We start from the raw sequence: 13,940 nt of genomic DNA on the forward strand, positions 1-13,940 counted from the left end.
GTTCACCGCTCTTCGTAATTGGCAACTTCAACCTCCCGACGTCTGCCCTCGATTCATGTCTTTCCAACTCTCTCTTTCCACTCCTTGCCTCTTGACCTCAGCCTTTCCCAATCCCCTCCAACTCACAAGGCAGGCAATACACTTGACCTCATCTTTACTAGAGGCTGTTTGCCTACTAGTCTCACAACCCTCCTCCAAGTCTCTGATCACTACTTTGTTTCCTTTTCGGTCTCCTTTTCCTCCAACCCTAGTCACTCAGCCCCTACCCAGAGAGTCATGTGCCGTCACAATCGTCGCTCTCTCTCCCACTACTCTCTACTCGTCTTTCGTATCATCTCTCCCTTCTGTTAAATGCTTCTCCCTCCTGTCTCCTGATTCTGCCTCTTTGGCCCTACTCTCCTCCCTTTTCCGCATCCTATGACTCGCACTGTCCCCTTTCAATGAGTGACTCATTGCGAGCTTACAGAACAGGGCTGCAGGCATCCAAACGAAAATGGAGGAAAAATACATTTCCGGAAGACCCATCATCCTTTCACTCCTTCTCCACCTTCTCTTCACGCTGTAAAAGCCACTTTCTATTACTCTAAATTTCAAACTTCTACCTCTAAACCTAGGAAACTCTTTTCATCCTTCTTCCTTAATCCTCCACCCCCTCCCTCCTCCCTCTCTGCTGACGACTTTGTCAACCACTTTGAAAAGAAGGTTGATGACATACATTCACACAGAACTACCCTACGCCTTGAGCTCTTTCTCCCCTTTCTCTCCAGATGAAATCCTGCGACTAGTAAGGTCTGGTCGCCTGACAACCTGCCCACTCAACCCCATCCCCTCCTTTCTTCTCCAAACCATCTCTGGAGACCTTTCACATTCCTCACTTCCCTCATCAACTCATCCCTGACCACTGGCTGTGTCCCCTCTGACTTCAAAATGGCCTGAGTCACTCCCCTCCTCAAGAAACCAACACTCGACTCATCTGATGTCAAAAACTATAGACCTGTATCCCTTTTTTTTTTGACTTGAGTGTCTCTGACCAACTTGCCTGCTATTTCTCTCAGAACGATCTTCTTGACCCTAACCAGTCAGGTTTCAAGTTGGGTCACTCAACCGAGACTGGTCGCTTCTGTGTCATGAAGGCTCTCCACCAAAGCTGACTTTCTCTCCTCTGTTCTCATTCTTCTAGATCTATCCACTGGCTTTGACACCGTGAACCATCAGATGCTCCTCTCCACTCTCGGATTGCATCCAACGTGGAGAGGATCTGTGTCTGCAGCATGGTGTCCACCAGGGATCGGTTCTCTCTATACACCAAGTTACTCAGATCCGTCATATGCTCACATGGTCTCCTATCATTGCTATACGAATGAATCTCAACTACTTTTCTCCTTCCCCCTTCTGACACCCAGGTGGCGATACGCATCTCTGCATGCCTCGCAGATATCTCAGCTGGTATATCAGCCCACCACCTCAAGCCTCGACAAGACGGAGCTGCTCTTCCTCCCGGGGAAGGCCTGCCGGCATAAAGATCTCATCACGGTTGACAACTCCAGTGTCTCCCTCCCCGAGTGTAAAGAACCTTGGTGTGACCATGGAGAATACCCTGTTGTTCTCGACTAACATCAAAGCAGTGACTCGCTCCTGCAGGTTCATGCTCTACAACATCCGTAGAGTATGACCCTACCTCACATGCAGGTCCTAATCTAGGCACTTGTCCTCTCCCGCCTGGACTACTGCAACTTGCTGTTGGCTGGGCTCCCCGCTTGTGCTATCCCTGCAACTTATCCAGAATGCGGCAGTCCCCCTAGTTTCCAACTTTCCCAAATTCTCCCATGCCACCCCGCTCCTCCGCACACTTCACTGGCTTCCAGTCGAGGCTCGCATCCATTACAAGACCATGGTGCTTGCCTATGGAACAGCAAGAGAAATTCCCCCCCCCCCCCACCTTGAAGCTATGCTCAAACCCTGTACCTCAACCTGAGCACTCCGTTCTGCCACCTCTGGTCTCTTGACCCTCCCAGCCCAGTCCAAGATGTTCTCTGTCCTGGCACCCCAATGGTGGAACCAGCTTCCCCCTGAAGTTATGACAGCAAAGTCCCTGCCCATCTTCCGAAAGCACCTGAAACCCTACCTCTTCCATCCTCACCTCCCACAAAAAACAAGTCATGACCCAACACTTGACCCCCCCCCCCCCCCCCCACTCATTCTCCTTTCTAGCTCTGACTCTGATGAAATTTACTTACTATGCCTGTGATAGCGAGGTGGGACAACCACATATCTTATGGTGTATGTATTAACTAAGTCGCTTTGGATAAAAGCATCTGCTAAATTACTTAAATATAAAATGCTGGAGAAATGTAACCACACTCAAATTCAAAGACAGAGCTATGGATGCATGAGATCAAAATAATAACCACGTTTTAGGCTATACAGTGTTTGTTTACATTTACTTTGTTTACACACATTGGAGTAAAACAAGCTGACAGTTGAACTAAGCTCATGAGGCATTTATAAGTTATATTCTTCAAGAATCAAATAGGTCCATATCATTAACCTGTTTGGGATAGGGGGCAGTATTTTCACGTCCGGATGAAAAAACTTACCCGATTTAAACTGGTTACTACTCTTGCCCAGAAACGAGAATATGCATATTATTAGATTTGGATAGAAAACACTCTAAAGTTTCTAAAACTGTTTTAATGGTGTCTGTGAGTATAACAGAACTCATATGGCAGGCAAAAACCTGAGAAGCAGGAAGTGGCCTGTCTGAGAATTTGTAGTTCTTCTTTTGATTCTCTATCGAAACTACAGTATCTGTGGGGTTACGTAGCACTTTCTAAGGCTTCCATTGGCTCTCTAAAGCCTTCAGAAATCGGATTGAGGCGTCTTCTGTCTCTGGGCAGAGTATAGTAGCTCAGTTTCTCAGTGATCTGCCTGGTGACAAAGAGATTGGATATGCGCATTCACGTGAGCACGCTGTTTTTTCTTTTCCTCTTTGAATGAATACACTATTGTCCGGTTGGAATATTATCGCTATTTTATGAGAAAAATACCATAAACATTTATTTTAAACAGCGTTTGACATGCTTCTAAGTACGGTAATGGAACATTTTGAATTTTTTGGTCTCGAAATGCGCTCACGCGTTACCCTTTGGATAGTGACCTGAACGCACAAACAAAACGGAGGTATTTGGACATAACTATGGATTATTTGGAAGAAAAACAAAATTTCTTGTGGAAGTAGCAGTCCTGGGAGTGCATTCTGACGAAGATCAGCAAAGGTAATACAATTTTTCTAATAGTAATTCTGAGTTTAGTGTGCTCCGAAGTTGGCGGGTGTCAAAATAGCTAGCCGTGATGGCTGAGCCATGTACTCAGAATATTGCAAAATGTGCTTTCGCCGAAAAGCTATTTTAAAATCTGACATAGCGATTGCATAAAGGAGTTCTGTATCTATAATTCTTTAAATAATTGTTATGTATTTTGTCAACGTTTATGATGAGTAATTTAGTAAATTCACCAGAAGTTTTGGGTGGGAATGCATGTTCTGAACATCACATGCCAATGTAAAAAGCAGTTTTTGGATATAAATATGAACTTGATTGAACAAAACATGCATGTATTGTATAACATAATGTCCTAGGAGTGTCATCTGATGAATATCATCAAAGGTTAGTGCTTCATTTAGCTGTGTTTTGGGTTTTTGTGACATATATGCTTGCTTGGAAAATGGCTGTGTGATTATTTTTGTCTATGTACTCTCCTAACATAATCTAATGTTTTGCTTTTGCTGTAAAGCCTTTTTGAAATCAGGCAATGTGGTTACGTCAAGGAGAAGTGTATCTTTAAAATGGTGTAAAATAGTTGTATGTTTGAGAAAGTTGAATTATGACATTTTGTTGTTTTTGAATTTGCCGCCCTGATATTTCACTGGCTGTGTCCCGCAGGTGGGACGCTAGCGTCCCATGTAGCCCATAGAAGTTAACTAATTCATCTAAAAAATTTAGCAACTGCTGATTGCCCCTTTAAACATGCACCACTTAAATCAACATTATTGGTGCCTTGTGTCTGTGTCCCTGTGCCACACAAGTCAATTTGTCTCATCACTAGGGAGGGGGGCATCCAAGTCAATCTGATCATTCTGATCTTGGGTTGTGGTTGTAGTGATAGTTGCGTCATTTTTGCCCCTTCCTCGTCTCTTGTCCCTGGGGGATGATGGTGTTTCATACAAACTGTAACACCAGGCAATGAAGACAAAGTGGCAGACAGTGAGATCATCCATCACACCTGTCTAGTGTAATTACCATCCATTCTTGGATGGAAGCATCCGGACCTTCCCAACTGCCTCTCCTTCAATCCCTAGGTGAGTGCTGTGGGGTAAGGGTAAAGAGGGGGAATACTGTAGCTGTGCAGTGCATACATAAATCACCATCATCCCAAACTCTCTCACACACGCTCTCTCTTATGTTCTGTGTCTGACTTTCCGGCCTCACTGAAATTAATCAGAGACCATGTTAAATGTTTATGATTAAAATAATCCATGCGGAAATATCCAATTAGCCAATACTGTCAACAGGCTCTACTATGGGAAAACAATGATGTCATGTTACAGTAAAAGAGGGATGGGACTGGGGAAGTGCTGATGAGGGAGACAACCACTGGCTTCACTGTGTAATATTGTCACTTGGATATCTGCAGCGCTGCAAAGTGGCTTTGTTGATGTGCCATGTTGCAATGCTTTCATAGACCTATACAGCAGTGTTCTTTTTCCAAGTACAGTTGAAGTCAGAAGTTTACATACACCTTAGCCTAATACATTTCAACTCAGTTTTTCACAATTCCTGACATTTAATCCTAGTAAGAATTCCCTGTCTTAGGTCAGTTAGATCACCACTTTATTTTAAGAATGTGAAGTGTCAGAATAATAGTAGAGAGAATTATTTTTTCAGCTTTTATTTCTTTCATCACATTCCCAGTGGGTCAGAAGTTTACATACACTCAATTAGTATTTGGTAGCATTGCCTTTAAATTGTTTAACTTGGGTCAAATGTGTCGGGTAGCCTTCCACAATCTTCCCACAATAAGTTGGGCGAATTTTGGCCCATTCCTCCTGACAGAGCTGGTGTAACAATCAGGTTTGTAGGCCTCCTTGCTCACACACGCCTTTTCAGTTCTGCCCACAAATGTTCCATAGGTTTGAGGTCAGGGCTTTGTGATGGCCACTCCAATACCTTGACTTTGTTGTCCTTAAGCCATTTTGCCACAACTTTGAAAGTATGCTTGGGGTCATTGTCCATTTGGAAGACCCATTAGCAACCAAGCTTTAACTTCCTGACTGATGTCTTGAGATGTTGCTTCAATATATCCACATAATTCTCCTCCCTCATGATGCCATCTATTTTGTGAAGTGCACCAGTCCCTCCTGCAGCAAAGCACCCCCACAACATGATGCTGCCACCCCCGTGCTTCACGGCTGGGATGGTGTTCTTCGGCTTGCAAGCCTCCCCTTTTATCCTCCAAACATAACGATGGTCGTTATGGCCAAACAGTTCTATTTTTGTTTGATCAGACCAGAGGACATTTCTCCAAAAAGTACGATCTTTGTCCCCATGTGCAGTTGCAAACCGTAGTCTGGCTTTGTTATGGCGGTTTTGGAGCAGTGGCTTCTTCCTTGCTGAGCGGCCTTTCAGGTTATGTCGATATAGGACTTGTTTTACTGTGGATATAGATACTTTTGTACCCGTTTCCTCCAGCATCTTCACAAGGTCCTTTGCTGTTCTGGGATTGATTTGCACTTTTCACACCAAAGTACGTTCATCTCTAGGAGACAGAACGTGTCTCCTTCCTGAGCGGAATGACGGCTGCGTGGTCCCATGGTGTTTATACTTGCGTACTATTGTTTGTACAGATAAACGTGGTACGTTCAGGCGTTTGGAAATTGCTCCCAAGGAGGAACCAGACTTGTGGAGGTCTACAATTTTTCATCTGAGGTCTTGGCTGATTTCTTTAGATTTTCCCATGATGTCAAGCAAAGCGGCACTGAGTTTGAAGGTAGGCCTTGAAATACATCCACAGGTACACCTCCAATTGACTCAAATGATGTCAATTAGCCTATCAGAAGCTTCTAAAGCCATGACATCATTTTCTGGAATTTTCCAAGCCGTTTAAAGGCACAGTCAACTTAGTGTATATAAACTTCTGACCCATTGGAATTGTGATACAGTGAATTATAAAGTGAAATATTCGGTCTGTAAACAATTGTTGGAAAAATTACTTGTGTCATGCTTAAAGTAGATGTCCTAACCAACTTGCCAAATCTATAGTTTGCTAACAAGAAATTTGTGGAGTGGTTGAAAAACAAGTTTTAATGACTCCAACCTAAGTGTATGTAAACTCTGACTTCAATTGTATGCACGCACCACTTTTCCATTTTTTTTTTCATTTCACTTCACCAATTTGGACTATTTTGTGTATGTCCAAAACTTGAAATCCAAATAAAAATACATTTAAATTACAGGTTGTAATGCAACAAAATAGGAAAAACGCCAAGGGGAATGAATACTTTTGCAAGGCACTGTACCTAGATCATTTGATGTGAAAAATGCGGATTTTGTTTAAAACAATGAAGCCTCACTCAATTCATCATTATATAAACATGCAGTAATTTTGCACTTAGTGGCACAAACCACACTGACAAAGTACCAGGCTGCATTACAGCTTTGAGCAATTATAGCAAACAACCACAGTTTGTTTATAAACTAGTCAAGCAAAACAGCATGGTGTAATTTCTCCAAATTAAGCATTATCACTAAACTGGAGGCCTGCTGAGAAGTACAATCAGGAAGAAAAAAACTCAACACGCAGAGTCGAGTGATTCTAGACGGACAATTATACCAATAGTTATACCAATAACTTATCACAGGCATTTTGCTGATATCGTTCATTACAATAATGGGCCTATACTAGAGAAATGTAAAGTTTGAAATTAAATAAGTTGGCTATTATGGTTTTTTTTAACGGGACAATTCATGGCTTTAACCATCAAACTAGTAGTAGTGGTTGTTCAAATTATTACCAAAAAAACTATGGTTTATCGTTTATCACATCAATTCAGGCAATGTATTGCTATATGGATTTTTGTCCATATCAGCCAGCTTTATGATGTGGTACAGTAAGCTGTTTCCATGTTGCTCTCAGTCTGTCCCTGGTTTATGAGTAGTCACTGGTTACGTGTGTAGACCCTGGTTACGTAAAGACCCTGGTTACGTGAACACACTGGTTACGTGAAGACCCTGGTTACGTGAAGACCCTGGTTACGTGAAGACCCTGGTTACGTGAAGACCCTGGTTACGTGAACACACTGGTTACGTGAAGACCCTGGTAACGTGAAGACCCTGGTTACGTGAAGACCCTGGTTACGTGAACACACTGGTTACGTGAAGACCCTGGTAACGTGAAGACCCTGGTTACGTGAAGACCCTGGTAACGTGAAGACACTGGTTACGTGAAGACCCTGGTTACGTGAAGACCCTGGTTACGTGAAGACCCTGGTTACGTGAAGACCCTGGTTACGTGAAGACCCTGGTTACGTGAAGACCCTGGTTACGTGAAGACCCTGGTTACGTGAAGACCCTGGTTGTGTGTAGCTGGACTTTAATAATTTTAAACTCAGTGAATATGTGGTTCCCATGGAGCTTTGCTGAGCCCTAGGATTGTCTCATCCCACTCAATGGACACTATGGAGAACACCTGAGAAGACCTGACTCAAATACACCCTGTTTCAGAAGCGTATTATCTACACTCAACTATATGAGAATCAGCCACTCTGGCGATGATACCACATTCAAAATGTTAGTTTCCGGTAGGAAATCCTGGATTATATCTTGGAGCAAGAGCCACTCTGAAATGCTGTCTAATTTTCATTGCATAAGCTTTCAGTTTGAGAGAAACAAACAACGAATAATGTCACAGGCCTATTCCTCTTCACAGTATGTAGTCTCTCTGTGCCTACCTTTGCCTCTGATGTGGGTTCAAGGTAGCACAGTCGATTGCCGAGCCCCTCTGCTGTCAGGCAGAACTTGCGATTCTCCTTGTGGATGCAGGCGACACACTGGAGCACCACTTCATCATCCTGTCAAGACAACATTTTCAGAGTGAGAGGAGGAGAGAGAGGAAAACCCCCACTACTCTCAACAGGAGCCCACCAACCACCTTTTAACACGGGGAGATTCTTCACTTCTCTTTGAATCTAGTGTGTAGTTATGACCTTTATGGAAACAGGAGATTCAACACCCCAGACACTGGACAGGTAAATAGGGAAGGTCATGCACATTTGACTTAATTGTGGAACATTACAGTTCATGTACTACTGTTTGAAGATTCAGGCTCCACCATATATTCTCAATTACCCTATATTCCAGCAGCAAAATAGGTACCATAAAACATCAAGGAAACCTTGCTAAACTGGTGAGGTAAGATTTCTAGTCTATTGCTTCTCAATGAGGCCATGGTGACACACCATGCAGAACAGGATGACACAAATGCTAAAGAAAAGAACAACCTACCCTGAGGAGTTAAAATTGATGACTAACATATGTTCTCCTATGTAGGCTCTCTGTTTCCGGCTGTTCATTGGGAAGTCTTCTGCTAATGTGATGATCAAACAAAAAGTATCCATCGAGGATCCCTTTAAGTCTGCCGAACATCCTTTGGGCCATTTACACTGTTTATATAGCACAAATGAAGCTGAAGTAATTGATTGGAGAGTTCAGGTTTAAAAGGAAATAATGATCTAGCTAAATGTATGCTGAGGAGCATCATGAAGCAGCTGGCTGTGCATTGCTTTGGGCTGGATTTGCTCATGAGACAAGAGATACTTAGCATGCATTTTACTGAGTAAATAGATAATTTGGTTTTATTCATAGACCGATTTGGAGTCAGTACAGATACTAATAACAGCTAATAATGTATTTTTCACCAGAATCACCACATTCTAGTCATCAATAGAGTTATTACAGCTATACGCAGGAAACTGCAAATATCCAATATATCTAGTATAGCTATATCAATATTTTCTTGGTGGAAAACTATTTTTGGTTATTTCTGACTGTGTATTATAATTGTATGAATGTTATACAATATAATCAATATCAGCATAAGAGCATATAAACACCCCTCAGCATTTGGTTAATGAACATCTCTGTTAGTAATTCTCTAAGCAGTTTATGAATGATAACAGGACCATTATTCACGCCTGTTACACACTTGTCTTGTTCTATACACATAACAAATGGGAATCGCTCTAGAAATAAATTACGTTAAAAGGATGCGAGTCATTAAAGCTGTAAGCATGTTCCATTTTTACTACAGTAATACTGCAGCAACCCTAACCATATCACTGTTGAATGTTCAGACTGTATAGTGTCATTATGCTAAAGTATACTGCTTACTGACAGAGCCCACAATCTGAAAATAAATACAATCAAATGCCCTCGTTCTGAAAATGTTGCGATTGCATTTACAAGACTCGCTGGCAGCGTAAACGGTGAAATTGATATTATTCTTTCCCCAGCGTAACAGGCAGGCAGAATGTGCTGATGTTGTTGCTAACTGTGCAGCAGTGGTGGCACTCCAGAGCCGAGCGGTGCAGCAGCATTCAGCCCTGTGTCGCTGTGTGACTGAAGTTCAGTGTAAAAGGCCATGTGACAGGCCCTGAGGTCTTAAAAAACACTTCAGACATTTTTTCAAGCTGTCTATGTTCACATTGTAATAGCTGTCAGTGAGGAAAATATCAATCCATGCACGTTACTGCCTACAATACCTTTTCCTATGCACTCTTTCCCCTTTCATGATATGTTTAAGCCTCGAGGACAATAATTGTCTGACAAAAAATGATAGCAGAAAATATTGGTTTTGGACATATAAATGGCCAATTCAACTATAGCATACAAAATAGTACAGCGGATGCTGAGGTAACCTTTACCTGACCCAGTCTGGTCATGGCTGACATCAACACCATCATCCCAGACACCCAGGACCCACTCCAATTCCCATACTGCCCCAACAAATAAACAGATGACGCAATCTCTATTGCACTCCACACTGCTCTTTTCCACCTGGACGAAAGGAACACCTACTTGAGGATACTGTTCATTGACTACAGCTCAGCATTCAACACCATAGTGCCCTCGAAGCTCATCAATAAGCTAAGGACACTGGAACTAAACACCTCCCTCTGCAACTGGATCCTGGACTTCCTGACGGGCTGGCACCAGGTGGTGAGGTTACGCAACAACACATCCGCCATGCTGATCCTCAACACGGGGGCCACTCAAGGGTGCGTGCTCAGTCCCCTCCTGTACTCCCTGTTTGTTCATCCACGATTGCGTGGCTGTGCACGACTTCAACACCATCATTAAGTTTGCCGACGACACAACGGTGTTACTGTAGGCCTGATTACCGACGACGAGACCGCATATAGGGAGGATGTCAGTGACCTGGAAGTGTGCTGCCAGGAGAACAACCTCTCCTTCAACGTCAGTAAGACAAAAGGAGCTGATCGTGGACTACAGGAAACGGAGGGCCGACAACATCCCTATTCCCATCGACAGGGCTGTAGTGGAGCGGGTTGAGAGCTTCAAGTTCCTCTGTGTCCACATGATTATGGACCTATCATGGTCCAAACACACCAACATAGTTGTGAAGAGGGTACGACAATGCCTCTTCCCAATCAGGAAGCTGAAAAGACTTAGCATGGGCCCTCAGATCCTCAAAAAGTTCTACAACTTCACCATTGAAAGAATTTTGACTGGCTGCATCACCGCTTGGTATGGAAACTGCTTGTCATCTGACCACAAAGCGCTACAGAGGGTAGTGCGTACAGCCAAGTACATCACTGGGGCTGAGCTCCCTGCCATCCAGGACCTCTATACCAAGCAGTGTCAGAGGAAGGCCCTAAAAATTGTCAAAGACTCCAGCCACCAAAGTCATAGACTGTTCTCTCTGCTACCGCAGACAAGCGGTATAAGAGCACCAAGTCTGGGATCAAAAGGCTCCTGAACAGCTTCTACCCCCAAGCCATAAGACTGCTGAACAGCTTCTACCACCAAGCCATAAGACTGCTGAACAGCTTCTACCCCCAAGCCATAAGACTGCTGAACAGCTTCTACCCCCAAGCCACAAGACTGCTGAACAGCTTCTACCCCCAAGCCACAAGACTGCTGAACAGCTTCTACCCCCAAGCCACAAGACTGCTGAACAGCTTCTACCCCCAAGCCACAAGACTGCTGAACAGCTTCTACCCCCAAGCCACAAGACTGCTGAACAGCTTCTACCCCAAGCCACAAGACTGCTGAACAGCTTCTACCCCCAAGCCACAAGACTGCTGAACAGCTTCTACCCCCAAGCCACAAGACTGCTGAACAGCTTCTACCCCCAAGCCACAAGACTGCTGAACAGCTTCTACCCCCAAGCCACAAGACTGCTGAACAGCTTCTACCCCCATGCCATAAGACTGCTGAACAGCTTCTACCCCCAAGCCACAAGACTGCTGAACAGCTTCTACCCCCAAGCCACAAGACTGCTGAACAGCTTCTACCCCCAAGCCACAAGACTGCTGAACAGCTTCTACCCCCAAGCCATAAGACTGCTGAACAGCTTCTACCCCCAAGCCACAAGACTGCTGAACAGCTTCTACCCCCAAGCCACAAGACTGCTGAACAGCTTCTACCCCCAAGCCATAAGACTGCTGAACAGTTCATCAAATGGCTACCCAGACTATTTGTATTGACCCTTTTTTTGTTGTTGCACGAACTCTTGCACTGGCTCTATGCGCACTGACTGGACTCTACCCACACACTCACACATACTACACTGACACTCCAACACACACACAAGCATACTGACGCCACACACACACACACACTGACACAGACACACTGCTGCTACTCTGTTAATTATCTATCCTGATTGCCTAGTCACTTTTAACCCGACCTACAGTTACCTCGTACCCCTGCACATTGACTCTGTACCGGTACTCCTTGTACTGAACAAAAATATAAATGCAACAATTTCCTGAACAAGGTAGTAAACCCACTGTTCCCCGGTAGGCCGTCATTGTAAATAAGAATTTGTTCTTAACTGACTTGACTTAGTTAAATACAGTGGCCACCACTGTACATGCAATCACTCTCCAGTCCCCACACTGAGGCCGGGGGGAGCTGTGATTTGGGCCATATGAGGCCACTATTGATTTGTGTCACATATTTTGCCATCAGGCAGCCCTCGTCCATCAGAGCGGTTCCCTCTCCACTCCTATCACAGCCCTGGCTGGCCCTGGCTCTGTCTTGTTCCCGTGTCTGGCACCCCCACACCCCTCTCTGTGTACCTCGTCTCGCAACCCTGTCTCAGAGCAGAATTATGTATCACACGTGCTAGGTAAGGCCCACACACTCACTGACCTCCCATCACACCTGACCAACACCGGGGGGGGGGGGGGGGGGGGGGGGGGGGGGGGGGGGGTTGATTTGAGATTGGCTGTGAGGCTGTGAGCCTGCTACGGCTGGGAGGGAGAGTCAGCTTGGGATGATTCAATTTACACTGACTGATCGGACTTGCAGTACAATGTCATCTGCATTTTTGATAAGGTCATTTCAAAATAGAGCACTATATAAACAACATAAGTCATGAATCATCACTACACATGATCAAAAGTATGTGGACACCTGCTCATCGAACATCTCATATTCCAAAATCATGGGCATTAATGTGGAGTTGGTCCCCTCTATAAAAGCCTCCACTCTTCTGAGCAGGCTTTCCATTAGATGACGCAACATTGCTGTGGGGACTTGCTTCCATTCAGCCACAAGAGCATTATTGAGGTCAGGCACTGATGTTGGGCGATGAGGCCTGGCTCGCAGTCGGCGTTACAATTCTTCACAAATGTGTTCGATGGGTTTGAGGTCAGGGCTCTGTGCAGGCCAGTCAAGTTCTTCCACACCGATCTCAAACTACCATTTCTGTATGGACCTCTTTGTGGCCCGGGGCAACGTCATGCTGAAACAGGAAAGGGTCTTCCCCAAAGTTGGAAGCACAGAATCATCTAGAATGTCATTGTATGCTGTAGTGTTAAGATTTCCCTTCACTGGAACTAAGGGGCCTAGCCAGAACCATGAAAAACTGCCCCAGACCATTATTCCTCGTCCACCAAACATTAGAGTTGGCACTATGCATTGGGGCAGGCAGCGTTCTCCTGGCATCCTCCAAACCCAGACTCGACCGTCGGACTGCCAGATGGTGAAGCGTGATTCATCACTACAGAGAACGCGTTTCCACTGCTCCAGAGTCCAATGGTGGCAAGCTTTACACCACTCCAGCCGATGCTTGGTATTGCGCATGGTGATCCTAGGCTTGTGTGCGGCTGCTTGAACTGACTTGTTGGAAAGGTGGCATCCTATGACGGTGCCACGTTGAAAGTCACAGCTCTTCAGTAAAGCCATTCTACTGTCAATGTTTGTCTATGGAGATTGCATGGCTGTGTACTCGATTTTATTCACCTGTCAGCAATGGGTTTGGCTGAAATAGTCGAATCCACTAATTTAAAAGGGTGTCTACATACTTTTGCATACAGTGCCTTCAGAAAGTATTCAGACCCCTTGACTGTGTCCACGTTTTGTTAAGTTACAGCCTTATTCTTAAGTTGATTAAATAGTTTCCCCCCCCCCTCAATCTACACACAAATACCCCATAATGACAAAAACAGGTTTTTTGACTTCTTTGCAAATGTATAAATAAATAAAAACTGATAAGACATTTACATAAGTATTCAGACCCTTTACTCAGTACTTTGTTGAAGCACATTTGGCAGTGATTACAGCCTCAAGTCTTCTTAGGTATGATGCTACAAGTTTGACACACCTGTATTTGGGGCGTTTCTCTCATTCTTCTCT

At 44.4% G+C, this 13,940-nt stretch overlaps 1 protein-coding gene across 1 annotated transcript in view; it reads right to left on the minus strand.

Moving 5' to 3' along the window:
• The window catches only part of LOC115162368 (ryanodine receptor 3), a 163,443-nt gene that overhangs the window by 124,919 nt on the left and 24,584 nt on the right, over positions 1-13,940 (minus strand). Inside the window, exon 2 of the mRNA XM_029713600.1 lies at positions 8,006-8,125. Within this exon, the coding sequence (XP_029569460.1) occupies positions 8,006-8,125 (120 nt within the window). The remainder of the gene's footprint in view (positions 1-8,005; positions 8,126-13,940) is intronic.

Source organism: Salmo trutta, chromosome 25 (assembly GCF_901001165.1).
Source record: "Salmo trutta chromosome 25, fSalTru1.1, whole genome shotgun sequence".
Classification (NCBI taxonomy): Eukaryota; Metazoa; Chordata; class Actinopteri; order Salmoniformes; family Salmonidae; genus Salmo; species Salmo trutta.